Below are 24,973 nucleotides of genomic sequence, written 5' to 3' on the forward strand. Positions count from 1 at the left end.
ACTTTTTCCTGGGACAGTTATGCTAATTTCTTAAGCAATTAGAGTGAAAAGGTACCATCCTTGGAGGAACTAACCAGATCTTTTGGATCATATACTTCTGTGTAGATTTGCCTTCTATACTGGCAGCATTATCAGGATGAGTGATTTGAACCTTACTTCGTTTGATCTTAAAGAACTTGTACTTCTGAACATCAAATATACATTCCTGTATCTGGCTGTCACAATCATACGATTTTAATTTCTGTCCGCATTTTCTCACTCTTCCACACATTCATAGAATTTATTCTTTTTGAAGTCAGTCATCTTCTTCATTTCTCTAACTTTTCATATTCTTTTTGGCAAGGAGTCTTAGACCGTTTCATTTAAATTGAAATATTTATAGACTCCTAATGAGCTAACTCTAGCCTGCAGCCCTGATGGCTTGCAATTAGTACAGTAATGGTTAGGAATGCTTTATTTATATAATTCAACATGCTTTTAATTTGGTTCACCATTCAGTATGACAATGGACTTGTTTAGAGAACATATTTAAGATGAAACTTCACCTGAAGGACAATTAAAGACATTTAAGGCAATTTTATTAAGGTGAAACAGCAATACAGTTGACATTTTGTCAAATGGATGCAGTGCTCTTTCATGCTAAAGAATATTTAAAGAGCGATTTTACTCGTTCTGAAAAATACATTGGTTCAACCTACCTCCATTCTAATTTGTATGTGGAAACCTTTAGAAAAAGGAGAAGAAGGCAGAATATTCAATTAAAATTTAGATAGTAGACATGAATCTCCTCTCTTTCTCTTCCTGCATCTTTATGGGCTGAATCTTATGATTATTTGGCTAAGTTTGAGTATTTTTAAGAGGGATTTCTGCAGCAAAGCCTTTCTTAACAAACTCTCCTCATTAACTATCTACCAAACCCCTCTGGTGTCCAGCAAGTCACTCAGTGCATATTCTAACATTCATTGGCATTCTTTGCCCTTTTGCTATCTCTAAAAGCCTGCTGTGCACTCAGAGAAACACTTTCAGCCAAAGCTGCCCTGTACATTTCCTGACATTTGCCCCAGACATGGCAGACAGGTGCAAGTCAGAACCCCACTATGTAAGCACATACCTAGATGGAATGGCACAAGGGTGGGACTTTTATTCCAAGGGTCAGCAGTGGAAGTCATGATGCCAGATCATGCTAGCCTGGTCTGAGGTCGCCTCCTGGGTTAGGGCATTTTCAGCCATTTAGGGAAACACAGAAGTGTAGGCAGAAGATCATTGTCCTTCTCTACTCTGACATCGTAAGAGCCTCCATATTTTCTCCAATATCTCACACTCATTTTATCTCTGCTACTTTACCTACCACCCACCAAGGTTTATGCTCCACCACACTGACTATTTCCTAGAACATCTTCCCTTACTCTCTGTCACTCAGCTCAACCCCAAAGACCACTAACCCTGCATGCCCTCAATGCTGCATAATTATTCGCTAGGGATACCTCTCCATCTACACCAAAAACAACATTTGTGCCACCCACTTGCATCTCCCTTAATACCTGCCTCGCTCTTATTCTAGGAATAACTGATTTGATCCTCCAGCCATTGAGAGAATCATGGCTGATTTGATTTCTGTACATTCCCAACTACCTCTAATAAGCTTGCACCAGTTTAAAATCAAGAATCTCTCTCCCTCTGCGTTAAAAATATTCAAAGAATCCACTTCCCCTGTCTTTTGGGGAATAAATTTCTAAAGACTCTCAAGTCTTGGTCAGGAAAGATTTCAGCTCACCACTGACTTGAATGGTGGACTCTTATTCAAACAATGACCCTCTAGGAACTATCTTTTCAAAAGCTGTTGAGATCTTGAGCAAACTGGCTTGTAATTTCCTGCCTTCTGCTCCCCTCCAACTTTGGATATATTACATTTGCTATTTTCCATTTAATTGAATTTTTCCCAAATTTAGGGAATTTTAGAAAATTAAAACCAAACTATCAACTATCTCATTAACTACGTATCTTAAAACCTTAGATGAAGTCCATCAGGATCCAGGAGCTGTCATTTACAGCTTCAACAATTTTTTCACTACTGTTTCCCTGGTGCTTGTAATTTTCTTGAGTTCATCCCTTCATTCCATTTACTCATTTACAGTTATTTATTGGATGTTATTTGTAATTTCTATTGTGAAGACCAATGCAAAATATCAATTAAATTCATTTACTATCTCCTTATTTTCTATAACTAATTCCCCAGACTCAGCTTCCATTGGACCATTGCTCATTTAGTTAATTTGTTTCCTTTTTTTAATTATGTCTAGAAACTCTTACCTGTCTGTTTTTATATCTCTAGCTATCTGTCATACTCTATTCCCCTCTCCATATTATTTTTTTCATTATTTTTAATGTCTTATAATATTCTATTCAATTTTCAGACTACACCTGAATTTGAATGATCTGAGGACAAAGGTTGAAAGAATGCATCATCTTTCTCTGGTTCCATGAGTTCATATATTTAAATATTTTGCCCAGTTGCTGATAAGACAAAGTTTATATTTCATCTACATTTTGGTTTTAGAATACAAAAAATATCTCCCAATCTGTATGCTTTACTAAACAACAATATTATTGATTTATTATTGCAATAACATTTATTCAACTGAGATGTAAAACTGATTAACATATAATTTAAAACATGAACATATACATTTTAACCTTTCTAAATAACCTAAAACTCATTCCAGTTAAAGTAAAAAAAAAGAACTTTCTGCAGGGATCAACTTTTACAAAAACCTTTGCCAAAATAATTCTTGAAGCAAAAGGATGAGATTTGAAATGCTGCAGATAACTTTCAGTCTGACATCTTGGTATACCGAATGAGTATAAACACAGCTTGTTATTGAAACCATTTTGTTTGTTCAGGAGATGTTGAGAGCAAGTCTTCCTGAAGCTTCTCAGGAGAATCAAAGCATTGACTTTTTTCAGCTCTCACACTGCGTTCTCAAAAGGGTTTTCTTATAGAGCTTGAAAGGATGAATTGGTGGCTTCTGTGTTAATAAGCTATACCTAATCTGACCTTTCTAAATAATATCCCCAAAAAAAATCAGAAATTCTGATAGCCATTAACCCAGACATGTGACTTTTTTGTAAACTATTCCAGACTGTTCTATTGCCTTTCAGGCATCCACTATTTGCTGAAGTTAATGATTTCTTATAGTCAGTGTTTTTAGTCAAAGAAAATTCCAAATTTCCTCAGATGGAAAGATGTGAATGCATTGGAGAATGTAAAAAAGAGGTTTATAAGAATGGTTCTTTCAGTTATGGGGGAAAATTGCAGAAATTGAGATTGAGGAAATAGCTAAACAGAGACTTGACAGTGTTTTTCAAAACCGTGAGGGGTCTAGACAGAGGGAAGAGGGAGAAACTGTTTCCACTTGTAAACAGATTGCGAACCAGAGAGCACAGTTTTGAAGTATTTTTCAAAAGAAGCAAATTCAAGGTTAGAAACGGTTTTTTCCACATACCGAGTAATTATGGTCTGAAATACACTGCCTGGAAATGTGGTGGACGCAAGTTCTGTTGTGACATTCTAGAGGGCATTTGCTGATTATTTAAGTAGAAGCAATGTGCAATAGAAGCAATGAATAGAATCACAGGAAAAAGGCAAGAGATTGGTATTAAGTTAAAATATTCAGAGAGCCAGTGCAGACACAATTGGTTGAATGACCTCCTTTTGCACCAAAATCATTGCTCCTATGACCTTTCAACAACTTCCTCTCAAACAAGAAGTTCAGGCATCTCCATAGTCTTCCAAATTAATATTTTTTCACAACCTTTTGAACTCATGTTTTTTCTTTAAATTTGATACCGAGAGGTTGAATAGGCTAGGGCTGTTTTCCCTGGAGTGTTGAAGGCTGAGGGGTGACCTTATAGACATTAATAAAATCATGAGGGACATGGATAGGATAAATAGACAATTGTTTTCCTTGGATGCAGGAGTCCAGAATTAGAGGGCAGAGGTATAGGGTGAGAGGGGAATGATATAAAAGAGACATAAGGTTTAAAGTCTGGTTGAAGATTTGTAGCTCGGGTGTCCGTTGTTGTGGTTCTGTTCGCCGAACTTCCAGCTCAGCGAACAGAACCACAACAAGAGACATAAGGGGCAACTTTGTCATGCAGAGAGTGGTACATTTATGGAATGGGCTGCCAAAGGAAGTGGTGGAGGCTAGTACAATTGCAACATTTAAAAGGCATCTGAATGGGTATATGAATAGGAAGGATTTTACAGGATATGGGCCGGGAGCTGGTAGGTGGGACTAGATTGGGTTGGGATATCTGGTCAGCATGGATGTGTTGGACCGAAGCGTCTGTTTCTGTGCTGTACATCTCTATGGTTCTATGACTGTATGACTGTGTTTAATTTTCTTTTTGCTAGCCACAAGGACAGGTTCTCCATTGGGAAATGTGTATTCTGAAAAATCCCCTTAAATTTTTGCCATTACATCTCTACTAACCCATACCTTAACCTTAGTTGTGGCTGAGCTAGGTTCAGCTCAGAGTGCAACAACACTGAGTACGAATTTGAACAGATTGGTGAGAGTTGAGTGAGTGAGAGGATAGAGAAGGAGTGGAAGGAAGTGTTCCTTTGCTATAATGAACTTTTTTCACCTTGTAGGAATTGGGTCCAAATCTACAAAAGGGGAGGAACTACTCTTTGGTGAATATCTGGGAAATGGTTAAGATTTATTCTATCCCTAAGGTTGAAAATAATACAGCAACTGGTGGTAAGATTAGTAAAACATACAGGAAATGAAAACAAATAATTGAATTAAATAGTTAAGTAGTTTCAAACTCAATTAGAATGATAAGGACAGGTGATGTGTTTCAATTTCAGCACATTCCCTCTCCAAAATCACTATATCGTTTTGGTGGCTGGTGACCAGAACTGTACGCAGTATTCCAAATTTGGATGAAATGAAGTTCTGCAACATGACTTGCAAATTTTTATATTTGATGTCCCGACCGATAAAGGAAGCACACTATATGCCTTCTTGACCACCTTAAACTTATGCATATATTTTAAAATGAAGGAAACTGTGACTCTCTTCCTTGAATCGCATTTTGGCTCTGTCCCTCTTGTGGTAAACAAGAACCTATGTGAACCTGAGTTTTGAACATATCTTGGAACCAAATGTTTTGTTTTTTTTAATTAGGGAGGGATGGACATGCATCATGTGATTTAATCATGAATTCCACATGTTTTTTTGGCATTCGCGCCTGCAGGATGTTGCTAGTGTATAGCATAAATTTCAATCTGTTGATGATATACTGTACCTTATTTTAAAAAGTGTAAATGTTTACAAGCTTCATTCTTTACTTTAATGCTTTTGCAACCCTTATTCAAATATGGAGGGATGTATTCCATTCCTTATTAATTATGAGGGATTTGTGTCACCAAGTTACCTGAATATCAGATGCTTCAGGAGCCAAATTTATTTTAAATCTGCAGTGGAAGATCGGCTTCAATCAAAATAAATGTGAACCAGAATAAATTGGAAAAAAAGGTTTGGGTTTGGTGCATTAAATTTGCTAATAGCAAATAGCAGTTAGACGAATCCCACAGGGTGTTGTTCATGATTGCATTTTCACAGTATGAAACACTTGCTATTTTTCGCCGTTTGCCCTTAATGGAGAATCAGGAGCAGAAATGTTGTCCTTTACAGCTAGACTTTCTAAATATTCAATAATAACTTAAATACTCTTGAGATCAGAAAACCTGTGGGCAATGAAACAATATGAGAAGAGAAGTGCCAATATGATTAAAATAAAGCTGGTTAGATTAACTTGGACATAGTACATCTTTGTGTCTCCAGTTAATTTAATTTTCAGTGTAAAATGTATGAGGAATGAAACTTCCAGTCAACTAACAGCATTTTGCTTTGTTCCATATATTTCCACTGGATTTGGGTATCAGTTAGCTCAGTTAGTTGGGCAGCTGGTTTGCAATGCAGAGTGACACCAACAGCTTAGGTTCAATTCCCACACCAGGTGAGGTTACCATGAAGAACCTGCCTTCTTCACCTCGTCCCTGGCCTGGGGTGTGGTGACCCTCAGGTTAAACTCAACACCAGTCATCTCTTTAATAAGAGAGAGCGACTGTGGTGACTTTAGTTTACCAGATGCTTAGTGACAAACCTTTCTTTGCATCTGACTAGCACCAGTTTACTGGGCAATAATCTAATATGTCTAACATCTTTCCACAGATTATAAGGCCTCATTAACTTTTACATTTATTAATGAACTGCTAGCAAAATTTAAGACAAATTAATTATACAGGGATTACTGGTGAAATAACTGTTTTCTCACTTGGTATTTTTTGTTTTTTTTTGCATGTAAGGGCTGGTTTAATACGATATTGAGATTTTGTCCTTAAAATCTTCCACCTGAACAGTAAAACACATATGCCAAAGTTCATAGAGAGTGCAAATTTTAAATGTAGTCACTTTCACAATCAATAGTCACTAAATGTATAATTACAAAATGCTGAAAGCATTGTCTCAAATTCTGGAGATGCCCTATACAGTCCATTTAATATATTAAATGTTGAAAGACACTTGGTATGCAAAAAGTGAACGCTTTGTGAACATACATTTTAAACACGGCTTAATTCGTAATTGTTGGTCAACATATCTGTTAACCTATTCATTATATCAGCATCCATCATTGGGAAAATATTGAAATGTATTGTATTATGTAGGAAGTAGAAGGACAATTGAGGCTTGACAAAAGATCAGTGGATGAAGGAGAACCAGCAAAATGTAAAGTGTATGATTTTCAAAATACATTTGACATGGTGCCACTCTATATGAGTTCATGATTTTAGAGGTGGTAAACTAGTACGTGTGGAGGACTGGTTAACTACAGAAAATAGAATAAATGAATAATTTTCAAAATGGCAAAAAAGCACAAAAATTCATTTAGAACATGGATCCAAATCCTAAAATGGCAATTGGAGGAACTTGAACTAAATTAATGCATCTTGAGCTCAATGCTGAACACAGTAATGCTGACCATGAAATCTTCACCAGTTGTTTCTTTTAAAAGATGTTTGTTTTACTTGTGTCCTTCAGGGAAGAAGCTCTGCCATTCTTACTTGGTTTGGCCTCCTTGTGACTACAGACTCGCAGCAATATGCTTGACTTGTAACAATCCGCTGAAATGTCCTAACAATTCTTTCAAATTAAGGACATTTAGGGATAGGCAACAAATATTGGACTTGCCAGAAAATTCTAAACAAAGAATCTGCAAAATTCTGACTTAAAGAGAGAGCTGGGTACATGAATCACAAAATGTCAGTATGCAACTTCAGCAAATTGATAGGATTTTTTTTGCTTTTATTGCAGGCAGAGGCAGTTGAGGGACAATACAAAAGTTAGGGACATCTTAGTGAAAATGTCCAGGGCATTGGTAATACTGCACCTAAATACTATATATAGTGTATATACTGTATTTAGTTATGGTTGCCTTACTTTAGGAGGAGCACACTGGTAATAGGCTGATTCCTGTGGTAAGCTTTGTCTTCTAGGAAAAAAAATGAGTAGGCTGGTCCTACAGTCATTGCAGTTTCGAAGAATGAGAGGCAGTATTATTAAAACATATAATCTTCTGAAGCATCTTAACAGGGTAGATGTTGAGTAGATGTGTTCCCCAGTGGAAGAAATAAAACAAGGGGCCTTCATTTATGACAGAGTTGAGAAGAATTCCAGAGTATTTGGAATTCTCTGCCATAGACAGCATTGGAGGATGGATCATTGAATGTATTGAAAGCTAAGCCAGATAGATTTTTAACTGACAAAGTCCTGGGTTACAACGGTCATACAGGAAAGTGGGTTTAAGGTCATAATTAGATTTTAACTGCCAGAATGCACTTAAGGGGTCAAATAACATAATTTTGCTCTGCAATTCTACTATTCTGTTAACATGTTGTTACTTATTTTATGAACATCTTTCACTTTTTCATTCTTTGCTGCAGTTCTGCTTCAACCTCGGATTTAAAACAAAACACTCTTGTCTGTTTTCAATTGTCTTTTTCTGACCTGATCAGCATCAATACCATTCGATATAAATTGAATAAAAAGTGAGCTAACTCATCCTCCGTCATTGCAATTGACCAAAGTGAATTCTTCAACCTGTTTGTTTTAAATGTACTATATGGAAATAACCTTTCTCAGTATTTGGTGAAATTTGCTACATTTATAACATTATTGACCAAAAATAAATAAATTCTCCAACAGGCAACAAAGTAATTTAATTCCAAAGATTATTGAAATTATAGGGAAGTCACTCATTTTCTTCAATATTTTTTCTCCTTTCGCATTTTGAAATGTAATTTCAGTAAGTTCTGGAATTAAGATTGATTTTTCCATCAAGAACATGTAAATGTGCATCACTTTTCACAGCATGTTAACATTTATTTGCAACAATTGTCCTTGGTGACCAGCATGTATAAGAAAGGGTTAGAAAACATCTTCAGTCAGCCTCAGACTTTTGTGATTTTCTCAGAATCGTAGTGTGGAAATATGCAATATTATTGGCTCAGATCTCTTTGGAAATGGATTAAAGCAGCAGCAATTTATAATAACTTGGTGTATACATTTATTTTAAATACCATGTTTGCAGAAATATAAAATCCATGTTTACTTAGTTACCTGTTTTCAAATCTGAAATCTCTAACCAGCTCTTCTTACTTTAATTGTTTCCATGGAAATATTGAGCATTCATCAAAAGCAGAACCACTTGTGTGATGTGCACCTGAAAGTAAACTATTATGCAAGATGATATGGGAAGCTCCATGATCTTGAACATCAGTGACCATTTCTGACCTGTGTCAAGTAAATTATTCTTGCTTCCTCAGTATTTAAAAAACATGCTTCTTTTAATTGCCTGAAATGTTAATTTGTTTTCAAAATTGCTTTATAGATCCAAGCTAAATTAGCTTCTAGGTTATTCAATCTGTGGGGCAATTTTATTATCTCGAGAAATGATAATTGGTTCTATTTGGTTATGTACTGGTACTGGTGACTTTCACCTTTTCCAATGGATCCTCAGAGCCATAAATTGTAGCTTGCTCAGATATTGGATAATTGTTCACAATATTTTAGTTGCACTTAACTAGAAATAATTGTTAACAACTTTGAGGTTGATTTCTTTTGCTGGAAGTAAAAGCTCGTCACAGTTAATGCATTTTAATGGTGAAATCAATTCTATTGGAGTACAGTATACAATTTTAGTTTTTTGTATTTCTCTTTGCTTAGTTTGTCAACAAGTTCAGTGGGGTGTTTAATCAGGTGGTAGGGTATGAAAAGGAAACACCGCTGCCTTCCAATTTCTGATTGATCAATTTTTATGCAGGAAGCTGCATAGACAGCCTTCCTGTTTTGATGCTAATAAACAACATTCTGATCTCACCACATTGCTACTGGTATCACCCTGAGACAGACAGGGAGTCACCATTTGATACCCGAGAAACAGGCTTCCAGGGAATGATCCCTTATTCAAAGAAGCTCATTGTTTGATCAAGAGACCTGGCATTTGGAGCAGGACAACTCACTGAGAGGCAGATTCTGCTTTTCCTTCTGACTTCCAACCATCTTTGTTCAACAGTGGTTTGAGTCCCTATTGATCCTATGTATCTCCTTGCAATCTTTGCCAACAACAGCCATTACTCTCAGTGACACTGATGGGCACTAGAGACTGCCAACTTTGCAGAGGGTGGGATTTCTACCACTGGGGCCCTGAATCTTAGGGAAGACCTGACACTAGCCAGTTAAATGCTAGATTGGAACTTAAGTTTGATGGCTTTCCCCACTGGGGGCATTGTAGAACCTACAAGGGTTCTCTTGCCAGTGGGCGACACCCTCCGCCAGTATTAAATTCTACCCATAATGTCTGATGGTTAGTTTGTGCACTGACAAGTATGTAGCTTTTATGGTGCATTTAAAGTGGCTTCCTTATGACTTCTTAAGAAGAGTAAAGGAAAAGAATTGTATCTTGTTAGGTTTTTAATCAGGAGCTAGGACCACTTTCAAGTTCTAACTACATGGGTCTGCTTTGTGCCCTCTGGCACGATATTTTGAAAAATTGCCTCCCAGTTGACCAATTTGGTGTCTGTGGTTCTGTTCAAACGATGGGCCAATTTCTGAGGCTGAGTTGACAATTTCCCAGCAAAGCCTGGCTTGCAGCCACACAGGGTGAGGTGAGCATGACTGTGGCAAAAAGAAGACCGCAAAGACACCTTAAGGTAGTGTCACCCTCTAATTAAGTATTATGTTGTTAAAAAGTTACAGGAACACAACTGTCAGAATGGAAGGGCAACCCTTCCACAGGACTATGGCTGTGGCCCTCTGGCATCCACTCCTGGAAGGTGGGTGGAAAGGGTCAATAAAACAGGCCCTCAGCTAGGTAACTTGTGAGAGTCTGCTCCATGGTTGAGAAGATCCCATTCTCCTCAGACCCTGAATTGATCTTTAAGAGCTGCCTGTCAATGTTGCATAATTAGTTGATTCTGTTGTTTAAGTATCTCTTCCAGGATCACCTGGATTGGCAATACATTGATACGCTATTCTCAATCTTTGCTCCCAGTTGCCCCTTTAATTCTGCCTCTGCAGTACCAGGAAGATTCATTCATTATTTTCAACCAAATCTGACAGAAACAAGTATTTTGTTTCTGGTAAGGGGGTGACCATAGAATCCCTACAGTGTGGAACCAGGCCATTCGGCCCATCAAGTCCACACTGACCCTCAGAAGAGCAGCCCTCCCAGACCCATTTAGCTACCCTATGAATGATATTTGAAATGTATTGTGTACAAAAACATGGATAACTTCTACCTTGTAAATAATGTTTTTTTTAATGGCATTATACTTTCTTCCCTTCAGGAACCTATGGACCAGAAAATTGGGCCACATCTTACATGAATTGCTCTGGTATCAAACAGTCCCCAATTGATATTGTAGATCAGAAGACTCATGAGAAGGATGTCTTGCAGCAAATACATCTTGAGGGATTTGAGATTGAGTCTTCTAATAGAACCCGTATGAAAAACACTGGAAAGACAAGTAAGTTTGTTAGTATGAATAGCCAATGTTTTTCTGGTTATTTAAACTACCGTCAATTATCTGGGGATATTTAAATGAAATCAAACACAAAAGAAGCTAGTGCGGTAAGAAACTAAAAATCATAAAGTATTACATTATTCAAACTATATCACGATAGTGATGTTGTCTACGGTTACTGCAGATTGATGATTTTTGGTGCAGTATGCTATGTGGTCCTAAGTTTGCATTGCTGAATCACTTCAACGTGTTCCGTAAACTAATTGCAACTATACATGCAATTTATCTCTTTATAGGGTGGGTGATTTCCTGAACTTTGAAAATGCAATTATAAATAGATTTGTTTAAATGTAATTTATGCAAGTCAGCCCTCAAAAGCAGTTTAAATATCAATTTGATTTCTTATCTAAGCGACCACAACTCACTTTAGTGCTTCAGGAAACAAGTTTACAGACAATCGGGAGCAATACTTCGAGGAGGCATGTACGTTGTTACATTTCAGGTTTCCTCCCAATACTCTGAACTCATGTTCACAACAAAAAGATTGTACCCACAAGCAAAACTTAGTCTCGTATGAACTGAAACTTGAAACTTTTCTCATGACATGAATGGGATAGCATGCCAGCGCATATCTTTTTCTCTCTGATGGAAACTGTGAGGACTGTCAACGTGTTCTACTGTCCACAAGTGATGTTTACTTTGCTGTAAGAATGGATTGTTCAGATTAAAATTAGGGGTTGAATTTTCATTCCCGAGGCTGGTGTGCCCAGTCAGGAAAATTCTTTTGTTTCCAAATCCAACTTTGAGTCATAGAGATGTACAGCATGGAAATAGACCCTTCAGTCCAATCCGTCCATGCCAACCAGATATCCCAATCCAATCTAGTCCCACCTCCCAGCACCCGGCCCATATCGCTTCAAACCCATCCTATTCATATACCCATCCAAATGCTTCTTAAAAGTTGCAATTGCACGCAATATTCCAAAAGTGGCTTAACCAATGTCCTGTACAGCCGCAACATGATCTCCCAACTCCTGTACCCAAAACTCTGACCAATAAAAGAAAGGATACCAACCGCCTTCTTCACTATCTTATCTACCTGTGACTCCACTTTCAAGGAGCTATGAACCTGCTCTCCAAAGTCTCTTTGTTCAGCAAAGTGTTGTTCAACACTCCCTAGGACCTTACCATTAAGTGTATAAGTCCTGCTAAGATTTGCTTTCCCAAAGTGCAGCACCTCGCATTTATCTGAATTAAACTCCATCTGCCACTTCTCAGCCCATTGGCCCATTTGGTCAAGATTCTGTTATAATCTGAGGTAACCCTTTTCATTGTCCACTACACCTCCAGTGTTGTGTCACCACTCTCAGTCTTCTACCTTTGAGCCAGTTCTGTATCCAAATGGCTAGTTCTCCTTGTATTCCATGCAATCTAACCTTGCTAATCAGTCAACCATGGGGAACCTTGTCGAATGCCTTACTGAAGTCCATATAGATCACATCTACTGCTCTGCCCTCACCAATCCTCTTTGTTACTTTTTCAAAAAACTCAATCAAGTTGTGAGACATGATTTCCCACGCACAAAGCCATGTTGACTATCCCTAATCAGGCCTTGTCTTTCCAAATACATGAACATCCTGTCTCTCAGGATTCCCTCTAACAACTTTCCCACCACCAAGGTCAGGCTCACTGTTCTGTAGTTCCCCGGCTTGTCCTTACCACCCTTCTTAAACAGTGGCACCACGTTTGCCAACCTCCAGTCTTCTGGCACCTCACCTGTGACTATCGATGAAACAAATATCTCAGCAAGAGGCCAAACAATCACTTCTCTAGCTTCCCACAGAGTTCTTGGGTACACCTGATTAGGTCCTCGGGATTTATCCACCTTTATGCGTTTCAAGACATCCAGCACTTCCTCCTCTGTAATATGGACATTTTGCAAGGTATCACCATCTATTTCCCGACAGTCTATATCTTCCATATCCTTTTCCACTGTAAATACTGATGCAAAATACTCGTTTAGTATCTCCCATATTTTCTGCGGCTCCACACAAAGGCCGCCTTGCTGATCTTTGGGGGGTCCTATTCTCTCCCTAATTACCCTATTGTCCTTGATGTATTTGTAAAAACCCTTTGGATTCTTCGTAATTTGATTTGCCAATGCTATCTCAAGTTCCCTTTTTGCCCTCCTGATTTCCCTCTTAAGTATACTCCTATTTTCTTTATACTCTTCTAAGGATTCACCGATCTATCCTGTCTATACCTGACATATGCTTCCTTTTTCTGAACCAAACCCTCAATTTCTTTAGACATCCAGCATTCCCTATACCTACTAATCTTTCCTGTCACCCTATCAGGAATATACTTTCTCTGGACTCTCGTTATCTCATTTCTGAAGGCTTCCTATTTTCCAGCCATCCCTTTAACTGCAAATATCTGTGCCCAGTCAGCTTTTAAAAGTTCTTGCCTAATACTGTCAAAAGTGGCCTTTCTCCAATTTAGAACTTCAACCATTAGATCTGGTCTATCCTTTTCCAACACTATTTTAAATCTAATAGAATTATGGTCGCTGGCCCCAAAGTGCTCCCCAATTGACACCTCAGTCACCTGCCCTGCATTTCCCAAGAGTAGATCAAGTTTTGCACCTTCTCTAGTAGATACATCCACATACTGAATCAGAAAATTTTATTGTACACACTTAACAAATTCCTCTCCATCTAAACCCTTGACACTATGGCAGTCCCAATCTATGTTTGGAAAGTTAAAATCCCCTACCATAACCACTCTATTGTCCTTACATATAACTGAGATCTCCTTACAAATTTGTTTCTCAATTTCCCTCTGACTCTTAGGGGGTCTATAATACAATCACAATAAGGGGATTATCCCTTTCTTATTTTTGAGTTCCCCCAACTAACTTCCCTGGATGTATTTCCAGCCTCAGTACAGCTGTAATGCTATCCCTTATCAAAACACCACTCCCCCATCTCTCTTGCCTCCCTTTCTATCCTTCCTATTGCATTTATATCCTGTAACATTAAGCTGCCAGTCCTGTCCATCCCCGAGCCATGTTTCTGTAATTGTTACGATATCCCAGTCTCATGTTCCTAGCCATGCCCTGAGTTCATCTGCCTTCTCTGTTAGGCCTCTTGCATTGAAATAAATGCCATTTAATTTATCAGTCCTACCTTATTCTCTGCTTTCTCCTTGTCTGCCCTGACTGTTTGACTCACCTTTGCTCGCAGATTGATCTCTTTCCTCACTATCTCCCTGGGTTCCCCCTCCACCACCCCAACCTTACTAGTTTAAATCCGCCCAAGCAGCTCTAGCAAATTTCCCTGCCCGTATATTAGTCCCCTTCCAATTTAGGTGCAAACTGTCCTTCTTGTACTGGTCACTTCTACCCCAAAACAGCTTCTACTGATCCAAAATGTGAATCCTTCTCCTATACTCCAGCTCCTCACCTGCTCTATCCTTCTATTCCTGCCCTCACTAGCTCGTAGTACAGGGAGTAATCTAGATATTATTACTCTCGAGGACCTCCTTTTTAAATTCCTGCCTAACTATGTGTAATCTCCCTTGAATCTCAACCTTTTCCCTTCCTATGTCGTTGGTTCCAATATACAGAATGGCCTCCTGCTGGCTCCTCTCCCCCGTGAGAACATTCTACACTGTCTCTGAGACATCCTTGATCCTTGCACCATGGAAGCAACACACAATTCTGATTTTTCGCTGCTGGCCACATAAACATCTGCCTGCACCTCGGACTAGAGAGTCCCCTAACTCAATCAATCACTTGGAACCCAATGTACCTCTCATTACATTAGAGTCAATCTCAATACCAGAAATTTGGCTGTTCATGCTATGTTCCCCTGTGAATCTATCACCCCCGACATTTTCCAAAATAGCATACTTGTTGGAAATGGGGATAACCACAGAAGACTCCTGTATTACCTGCCTATCTCTCTTACCTTTCCTGGAGTTAACCTGTCTATGTAAAGGTGTCTGAGACTTACCCTCCTTCCCATAACTGCAATCCACTACATCCCCTTGCTGTTGTAAATTCCTCATTGCCTCTAACTGCATCTCCAATAGAATCCGATAGTATTCGCAACCAACGGCATTTATTGCAGATAAAATCCTCAGTAACCCATAAACTCTCCCTAAACTCCCACATCCGACAAAAAAGAACATATCACTCTACTAAGGGCCATGCCTAATTCCAATCAAAAACATAGCTTTTTCTCTGGATTTTGATTTAATCTGTGCAACATTTAAGAGGCATTTGGATGGGTATATGAATAAGATCGGTTTGGAGGGATATGGGCTGGGTGCTGGCAGGTGGGACTAGATTGGGTTGGGATATCTGATCGGCATGGACGAGTTGGACCGAAGGGTCTGTTTCCATGCTGTATATCTCTATGACTCTATGAATCTGTCTTCAACACAAATCAATGAAACTTTCATCTTCACTTTTCAGGCATGAAGTTGAGCTTTCTTAGTTTTTTTTCCCCAATATGAATTATATAAAAATCAGGCAATTTCGCAAAGAGTTGTTCATTACCTAAATGACGAAGATGAAAATGACCCCTTTATCTCAGTCTTTGGATACTTTATTTTAAAATAATGTTCTCTGATTTATTGCAGTCAGATATTAATGTTGCCCATGCAAGGTGACAATATTTTTGTAGGTGAGGTTAATATGCTACACTTTCAGTATTGTATATTGCCTCTCACTTTCTGGCTCTGCCTTGATTAGCCTGTTGGTTGTGATAATGGGAGAAACGAATGTGTTGTGTTATGACTCACAGACTGAGTCTCAGCAACCCTTTAAGAGATATGCTAACGGTATCATCACTGCATCATAGCATGTGGTACAAAGGTTTGAGACTTCAGCTTGACTAGGATCAGTTGAAACATGGCATGCTACAAGAAGAAGGCTGCTCTCTGTTACTTAATAGGTTGATTTTCACCCAGACACTTAAGTGCCTCTAAGCATAATGTTTCTTAGCTATAAAATATTACATGTGTAATATATAATATGTTTGTTAGATGTAATACAGGTTTTATGGATTCTTAAATAAAAAGTTATTCACTTTTAATTTTGCATGTTCTAAGGGATAACATAAACATTACTGTACCAGATAAAATACCATGCTGGAAGTGAATTCAAAGTCCTGTTCTAAACCCGGATTAGATGTGCAATATTATTTGCCAGAATGTTGTACATATGACCAACTCTGTGAAAATTTCCACAATTTGGACTGGACTTAAGCAAGTTTTCAGATTCCTTGCTAATGTTAGTGCCATTTGTTCCATTCTTTCATGTTTATTTTGAGGAAGTGGCACAGCATTACAAGAAACCAAGTTCCACTGAGGCTGTAATGTTTGAATATTTAAGATATTAATATGAGTATACCTCAAGTATTTTCAGCAAATTATGGTGCAAAGCCTTTGCAGTATTGAAGTAGTAACTTTTGAAATAAGACAAAGTGTACAGTGCAAATGTAATTGCCACTGAAAGTTAATGTTAAATTGTCTTGGAAATTAGTCAGGAAATGTAATTGCTGAAGCAGACTTTAAGGTTTCAATTCTTGGTTAGAATTGTAATTTGTCTGTGGCTTTCTGATAGGAAATATGTGGCTATATTTGGTCTAATACCCAACTTACTTTGTAGCTTTACTATCAGTGTCAAAATAAACAGGACAATACAAATGTTGTTCTGAGAAGGAGACACCATCATAGAAATGATGCTGAGTTGTAACTCTAGAAGTAGCTTTCTCCCAAAAACAAAAAAAAAGCCTGTTGGTAGAGTTTGGCATATTTTTGATTGTGACAGGCTGCAATTCAAAGCTTTCACTTCTGCTTTGTTCATGAAAGTGATATGATCAGGCTTCAGCACAGGACTTTCAACTAGTGAAGAAAGTCAAGGCCCCTGCTTTTGGTCAATTATTTACTTGGTGCTTTAGAAACTGGACCCACTAGGTAAATAAAAGTGTCGACAGTACTAAGAGTTACAATTGGCACAGCAGAACTACTGTGAAGTACTGTAAATGTGCCATAATGACTCTTAAGTATGCCATATCGGAGCAATGAATTATCCTTGACATTTTCTAACTTGAAGATCCATTTTTTTGAGTAAAGTTAATTTTAAAAGATAAAGTGCAAGCAGGAGAAATAGTTCTAATGAACTGTACTTAGATATTGCCCAAGAAATATGAGCTAGATGAAAATAGTGTGCAAAATGCCTCATTATATGTTGTGGATGTGTTCGCCGAGCTGGGAATTTGTGTTGCAAACGTTTCGTCCCCTGTCTAGGTGACATCCTCAGTGCTTGGGACCCTCCTGTGAAGCGCTTTTGTGATGTTTCCTCCGACATTTACATTGATTTGTATCTGCCGCTTCCAGTTGTCAGTTCCAGCTGTCCACTGCAGTGGCCAGTATATTGGGTCCAGGTTGATGTGCTTATTGATTGAATCTGTGGATGAGTGTCATGCCTCTAGGAATTCCCTGGCTGTTCTCTGTTTGGTTTGTCCTATAATAGTAGTGTTGACCCAGTCAAACTCATGTTGCTTGTCATCTGAGTGTGTGGCTACTAAGGATAGCTGGTCATGTCGTTTCTTGGCTAGTTGGTGTTCATGGATGCGGATCGTTAGCTGTCTTCCTGTATACCACAAAGGTATACAGGAAAGCCACACACACAGACCAAGTCCTAAACTATGAAAGCTACCACCCCAACACACACAAAAGAAGTTGCATCAAGACACTGTTCAAAAGGGCCACAACATACTGCAGTACACCAGAACTGCAAAAAGAGGAAGAAGAACACCTACACAATGTATTCGCCAAAAATGGATACCCCCGCAATTTCATCAACAGATGCCTAAGGGAAAGACAACGGAATGAGGACATGCCACAACCCAAAGGACTAGCCACACTACCATACATCAAAAACATTTCTGAACTGACAGCCAGACTACTGCGACCACTAGGACTCATAACAGCACACAAACCAACAGCCACTCTCAGACAACAACTCACCAGGACGAAGGACCCGATACCCAGCACGAGCAAAACCAATGTCGTGTACAAAATCCCATACAAGGACTGCACAAACAGGAAAACAGCTAACGATCCGGATCCATGAACACCAACCAGCCACAAAAAGACATGACCAGCTATCCTTCGTAGCCATGTACTCAGATGACAAGCAACACGAGTTCGACTGGGACAACACTACTATTATAGGACAAGCCAAACAGAGAACAGCCAGGGAATTCCTAGAGGCATGGCAATCATCCACAGATTCAATCAATAAGCACATCGACCTGGACCCAATATACCGACCACTGCAACGGACAGCTGGAACTGACAACCGGAAATGGCAGATTCAAACCACTACAAATGGCAGAGGAAACATCACAGAAGCGCTTCACAGGAGGCTCCCAAGCACTGAGGATGTCACCTAAACAGGGGATGAAACGTTTGCAACACACAAATTCCCAGCTTGGCAAACAGAACCACAACAATGAGCACCCAAGCTACAAATCTTCTCCCAAACTTTGAACCTCATTATATCTTCTTAAGCACTTTATCTAACTGTCCTGCTCTTTTAAGGGACCAGTGGATGTGTACACCAGGGTGCCTCTGATCCTCAGTGCTTCCCAAAGTCCTGTCGGTCATCCTTATTCCTTTGCCTTGTTTGTCCTGCCAAAGTGCATCACCTCACAATTGTCCAGATTGAATTCCATTTGACATTGATCAGCCAAACTGACTAGTGCGTCTATCCCCTCTGTAATCTAATGTGGTCTCCTTCACTATTTACCACCCACCAATTTTCTTATCGTCTGTGAACTTACTGATCAACTCTCCTTCATTCCAGACTTAATCATTTATATATACATACATATAACAAATAGCATGGACCCAACACTGATCCCAACAGAACCCTGATGGACACAGGCTTCCAATCACAAAAGCTCTCCTTGACCATCATCCTCTGTTCTTTTTCTCATCGAGTTAGACCCCATCTTCCACCCTCTGAGTAAAAGAACAGGAAGCGACTTCACCACAGGAAATGACACCACCAAACCAAAGAAACCCACACATAAATAGAAAGGGGATTATCAGCAGTGCTTCACCTGAGGCCCACTGAAGATGTTATCTACTAGGGTGACGAAACTTCTGGAAATGAACCTTCCAGCTCAGCGAGCAAACCTACATCCTGAATGATCCATCTCAGATTACTCCTGAGATTCTGAATATCATGGATGACAGTCTTAAATAATTCCATGTGATATCAAGAAATGGCCAAGATGCTGGATACTGCAAAGGCTTGGGCTTCAATAATGTTCCAGCAATTGAACAGAAGACATGTGCTCTCAAACTTGCCACAACCCTAGCTAAACTGTATCAGTACAGCTGCAACACTGGCATCTACCTGATAATGTGGAAAATCAACTCAGTATGTCCCGTGCACAAATACCAGGAGGAATCCAGACATGCAAATTATTGCCTCGTCAGTCTAATTTCAATTATCAGCAATGTGACGGAAGGGCTCATTCATAGGATGGAAGACAGAACTTGGAAAGGAATACATGGAGTCCCTGGTTTATGAGCATTAACATATGTATTCTGGTACTTATGAAAGTGATCCCAAACACGGTTGTAATTCTAAAGACCCAACTTACAAACATTTCCTGAACTTAACAGCCATTTTATGTTATCCAAGCTCTGACTTGCAGATGAGCTCCAGAATAAAACCCTTTCACAAACCAGGGATTACCTGTAACCTATTCGTTCAGTTTGTGTTCCACCAGGGCAAAGTGAGGACTGCAGATGCTGGAGATCAGAGCTGAAAAATATGTTGCTGGAAAAGCGCAGCAGGTCAGGCCGCATCCAAGGAGCAGGAGAATCGACATTTCGGGCATAAGCCCTTCTTCAGGGCCAATTGGCTCCTGACCTCATTACAATCTTGACCCAAATATGAACAAAAAAGCTGAGGTCCAGACATCTAGGGAGAGGTGCTACCCTTGACATCATGGAAACATTCAATAAAGTATGGTGTAGTAAAGTTGGAGTTGATGAGAATCAGGAGGAAAATTTTCAACTGACTATAGCAATATTTAGCATAAATGTAGATGGTTGTGTTGAAGTCAATGAACTCAGCCTCAGGACATCATCAGGGGCTCTTTGGGGTAATGTGCTATGCCCAACCATCTTCAGCTGATTTATTAAGACCTTCTTTCCATCATTAAATCTATAGTGGGGATGCTTGCCAATGTTCCCCAGATACTGAAGCAGTCCATGTCCAAATGCAGTACGATATGGAGAATAACCCAAGTGTATGACAATGACCATTTCCAACATGACATATCTAAACATTATTCCTTGAAGTTCAGTGGCTGTGCAGTCACTAAATCCTCCATTATCATCATCCTGAAGATTAAAAATTGGCTAGAAACTGAACTGAACCAACCAATGGAAATACTCTTGTTACAAAAGCAGGTAAGGGATTAAGATTTCTATAGTGAATAACTAACTTCCTGTCTATTGAATATGCTCGAATGTGTGATTCCAAAATGCTCAAAAAAACTTGACACCATCCAGAACAGAGCAATGTGCTTGATTGGTACCCTAACAACACTGACTTAAAGTGATGATAGTGTGCACAATTTCTAAGGTACACTGTAGTAACTGACTAAAGCTCTTCTAACCCCACAATCTCTGCCATTTCTAAGAGCAAGGGAAACAGATATCTGGGAATACAACCACATGCAAGATCCCCTCCATGCCACAAGCCACCTGACATTGATATATATCACTGTTCCTTTGCTGTCACTGAGTCCAAATTCCTTCTAACTGTGCAATGGTTGTGCCTACACCCCAGAGATTGCAGTAGATGAAGAAGATAGCTCACCATCACATTCTCCAGAGCATTAGCGATGGGCAATAAATCTGAAAGAAAGCAGGAACAATCAATCACCATCAAAGTACAAAGCTCGAAATGAACCATGAACCTGTTGTTAAATAACACTGAAAATGGTTATATTACACTTGACTATATGGAATAATATACTGTAAATTAATAATTCTGAGAACATTCCAGATTCTGCTACCTCAAAATTATCCTTTTAATGATTCATCTCGATCAAAAAAATTATGGCAAGTGGTCTAATTAATTATTGATTTTAGATTTAAAAATGGATGATCTGAAAGTAAATCTTCTCATTTATGAATGGGATAAATTAAACCTTTGGGCCTGCAAAGCATATATTTTAGTTGCAACTTGGCAACTTGCCTCTAGAGTTTTTGTGGCATTTTTTGGACATCTGGATCTAAATTTGTAGTTGACACCTTTGTTGTATACATGTTTCACACCATTGTTCACAATCTTAATATCTGTGTGAAGCATAATATTTTGAATCCTATTATTTTATTAATATTCATAATAGTCCTGGATAATTTCTTAGTGTGGCCTTTGTTTGAAAGGATTGATGGAAAGTCTCATTATCAGTCAATCATTTTGTTAGCTTTTCCAATTCATTTCTCGATGAGGTTTCATAAACTGAATATAAATGTGTTTATTTTTGTGTGTGCCTGATTGCATTATTTATTTTCATGGTGATTTAGAATGCAATTCTTTAATGTTTCATGGGCTTTCTCTATGGTATTTTTATTTCCAATAAAATTATTTGTTTTCTTATAAGTGCTTTATTAAAACACCCAATGGTATTTTTCTGTTGCTAAGATGCTAGTGTTATGGTAAACTTAGCTGTAAATTCTAATTGCTATTCAGTGTCCACTGTCTTGAGGTCAGAATTTAATTGGACAGCAGGTCAAACTTTTAACTTACTTTCATGTTTCTTTTAAAAAAAATGAGTCTGATGAATAAGATCACGTTTTTTTTCTGCTGCATCAAATGAGTACATTTTTTCTTTCAAATGCTTTTTGAAGCATGACCCAGAAGTTTAAAACGATATATGACTGACACAAAGTGTATGCAAATTTTCCAACAGCCATTAGAACCATGTGTGAGTCCTGATCTGATTATGTTTGTCTCCTGTCCACCTATGTGATTGTCTCAAAGCTTGTCAATGAACAGATCACTTCTAAGCATTCTGCCCACTTAGGAAAGAAGGGTGTTCTGTGCAGTCAGGATGACCAGTTAGAGTGTCAGGATAAGTGTAACTACCAGTGCAGGTGGGAGACTATGAGAGGATTATAAGATAGTCAGTATGGATGGAGGGAATACCTTCATAGGATTGTTTATGATATATTTTTGAAATAAAAAAAATCTTCATAGGATTGTTAATGGAGTGGCTTTGGCCTGCTGACCCTCAGCTCTGGAAGGGGGATTTAAAAGTGGTGTCAATGACCTCATCAGCTTGTTACCACAAAGCTACCTTGTGGAATGCTGGTAAGATGAAGAATGGGGCTGTTCCGCTGATAGGAACATTTTTATCTCCATTGATTCCTGATTTGACCCATTGTTGTATTATTGGCTAAATTCCCCATTGGAACAGGGTGCTGATTTTCTTACCTGCCAATTCCTAAAAGATTCCTCAGGGGTGTGCATCCCAATGCTATTTGCCATTATTTTCCCAGCCATCACAGGTTCCAACCCATTTCCAGAAACATTCAGCTCACTTTTTCTTAGAAGACCAACAAGATATCTTCCATTGGCATTTATTTTTACGAAGGCAAAGATGTGCACTTTTGCACTGTGCAACATATGGTATAACATTAGAATCACTAACTTAGTTTCTTCCGTGGGATTTGAGCATCACTGATAAGACCAGCTTTTGGCAGAAATTCCCTTTCAGTATGGTTGAATAAGTTAAATACAGTTTCTCAGTAATAATTATGAGCCAGCATGAGGAAGTTATGGGAACTGCAAGCGTGAAGAATAGTGGAGCAAATGGAATAATGAATGCCCAGAGTAGAATTTTAAACTGTGGATGTGGGCTGTGAGATACAATGTGTTGATGGACACAGTGATCTATATGCTTTGCATAAATCCCTGAAATAAGTTGGAGGTGAATTCCTCTTTATGCGCAGCTCTTTTGTGCACAAGCTCATTGACAGGCTGTTTACAGTGCACCTAACAATTCCTGCTGCACGTCTGTCACCCGCTGCTGGTAGATAACATTAACTTTAGAATCTGAATTCTCTGTAGTACGTAGCCTCACCCTCCAGAGAGCTGGCGTTCCAGTTTCCCAAGAACTGTAGTAAGAGATTCGCCACATAAATGCTCTGCTTCTCAAGAGCTAACCATAATCGTCAGAGGAGAAAATTACAAAAAAGGAAACGGATGCACAGCTTTTGGCACATCTTGGGGTTGCCTGTGATTTAATCATTTCATTTTCTGGGATTAAAATTTCATTCAAGTGACCATCTGGCAGCCATTGCTGCAAGAGTGAGGATGCTACCACTCATTAGATTGTGTCGTAAAAATGACACCTAAAATACAATATGTTGTCCTTTAATCTAGAGAAGTAATAGTAGGTATGTATGTGGAAGCATTATCTTGCAAGTCACAAACTGGTGTATTTAGTTTGAAGGGCTTCTGAGGAGACTTCCAATATAAGTATTAGGCAAGCTTCACACCTTGTAGAAATGTCACTGGGGGAATACCACAGACTACAAATGTGTTGCTGGTCAAAGCACAGCAGGCCAGGCAGCATCTCAGGAATAGAGAATTCGACGTTTCGAGCATAAGCCCTTCATCAGCTTATGCTCGAAACGTCGAATTCTCTATTCCTGAGATGCTGCCTGGCCTGCTGTGCTTTGACCAGCAACACATTTGCAGCTGTGATCTCCAGCATCTGCAGACCTCATTTTTTACTCGAATACCACAGACTACTTTATTAAGAGGAGCCTTTGTTAACTCATGTGCTAAAAGGTGACCTCTGAAGATATACAGTTGCGGATGCCATAGGGAAAGCAAAGTGCAGCCTGAAGGCAGCTTGAGAAAGTGGTATTTCTCATATGTGACCAGTTCGAACGGGACTCGGGGGCCAAGGTAAACCGAGGCAAGAGTGAGGCCATGCTCTTCGGGAACTGGGCTGACCAATCCTCGATCCCCTTCACTGTCAGGACTGACCACCTGAAGGTGCTGGGTATTTGGTTCGGGGGTGGGGCGGGGGGGGGGGGGCTGCTGAGGCGTGCGCCAAGTCTTGGGAGGAGGGTATTAGCAAAGTGACACAGAAACTGGGCAGATGGAAGCTACGGTCGCTCTCCATCGCGGGAAAAAAACCTGATCATCAGGTGTGAGTCACTGTCATTGCTGTTATACGTGACACAGGTCTGGCCTATTCCCAGAACCTGTGCTGCTGCAGTCACCCGGGCCATCTTCCAATTTATGTGGAGATCAAAGATGGACCGAGTCCGAAGGGACTCGATGTGTAAAAATCTGGGCAACGGGAGAAAAAACGCACCCAATGCCACCCTCACCCTGATGGCCACCTTTGTGTGTGGCTGCATCAAACTGTACGTGGATCCCCGGTACGCAAACACCAAGTGTCATATGTACTGAGGTTCTACCTGTCCTTGGTTTTGCGAAGAATGGGCCTAGCCTCACTGTCACAGAACGCTCTGAGTAGTTGGACCGTTCCATATCACCTGTCCTTTGTGAAGAAGTTTATGAAGAAAAACACCTTTGACCACAAGTCCATCAGGAAGTGGTCAGCACATAGTGTCCTTGAGACACTTTGGGAAGAGGAGAGGGCAGTTCCTATCGACGGTTCCCTGAGCAGACTGTCAAAGCCATTTGGCAGAATGTCTCATCTCCAGAACTTTCCAACAAGCACCAAGACATGGCTTGACTGGTGGTGAGAAGGACTCTGCCTGTAAGATCCTTTATGCACGCCTGGACTCTCA

At 39.3% G+C, this 24,973-nt stretch overlaps 1 protein-coding gene across 3 annotated transcripts in view; it reads left to right on the forward strand.

The window, feature by feature from the left end:
* LOC132822357 (receptor-type tyrosine-protein phosphatase gamma-like) overlaps nt 1–24,973 on the forward strand; it is a 695,764-nt gene that overhangs the window by 281,672 nt on the left and 389,119 nt on the right. For all 3 annotated transcript variants that reach the window (XM_060835658.1, XM_060835659.1, XM_060835660.1), the window contains one exon: nt 10,916–11,095. In XM_060835658.1, coding sequence (XP_060691641.1) covers nt 10,916–11,095 — 180 coding nt within the window. The remainder of the gene's footprint in view (nt 1–10,915; nt 11,096–24,973) is intronic.

The sequence above is a fragment of the Hemiscyllium ocellatum genome, chromosome 14 (assembly GCF_020745735.1).
Source record: "Hemiscyllium ocellatum isolate sHemOce1 chromosome 14, sHemOce1.pat.X.cur, whole genome shotgun sequence".
NCBI lineage: Eukaryota > Metazoa > Chordata > Chondrichthyes > Orectolobiformes > Hemiscylliidae > Hemiscyllium > Hemiscyllium ocellatum.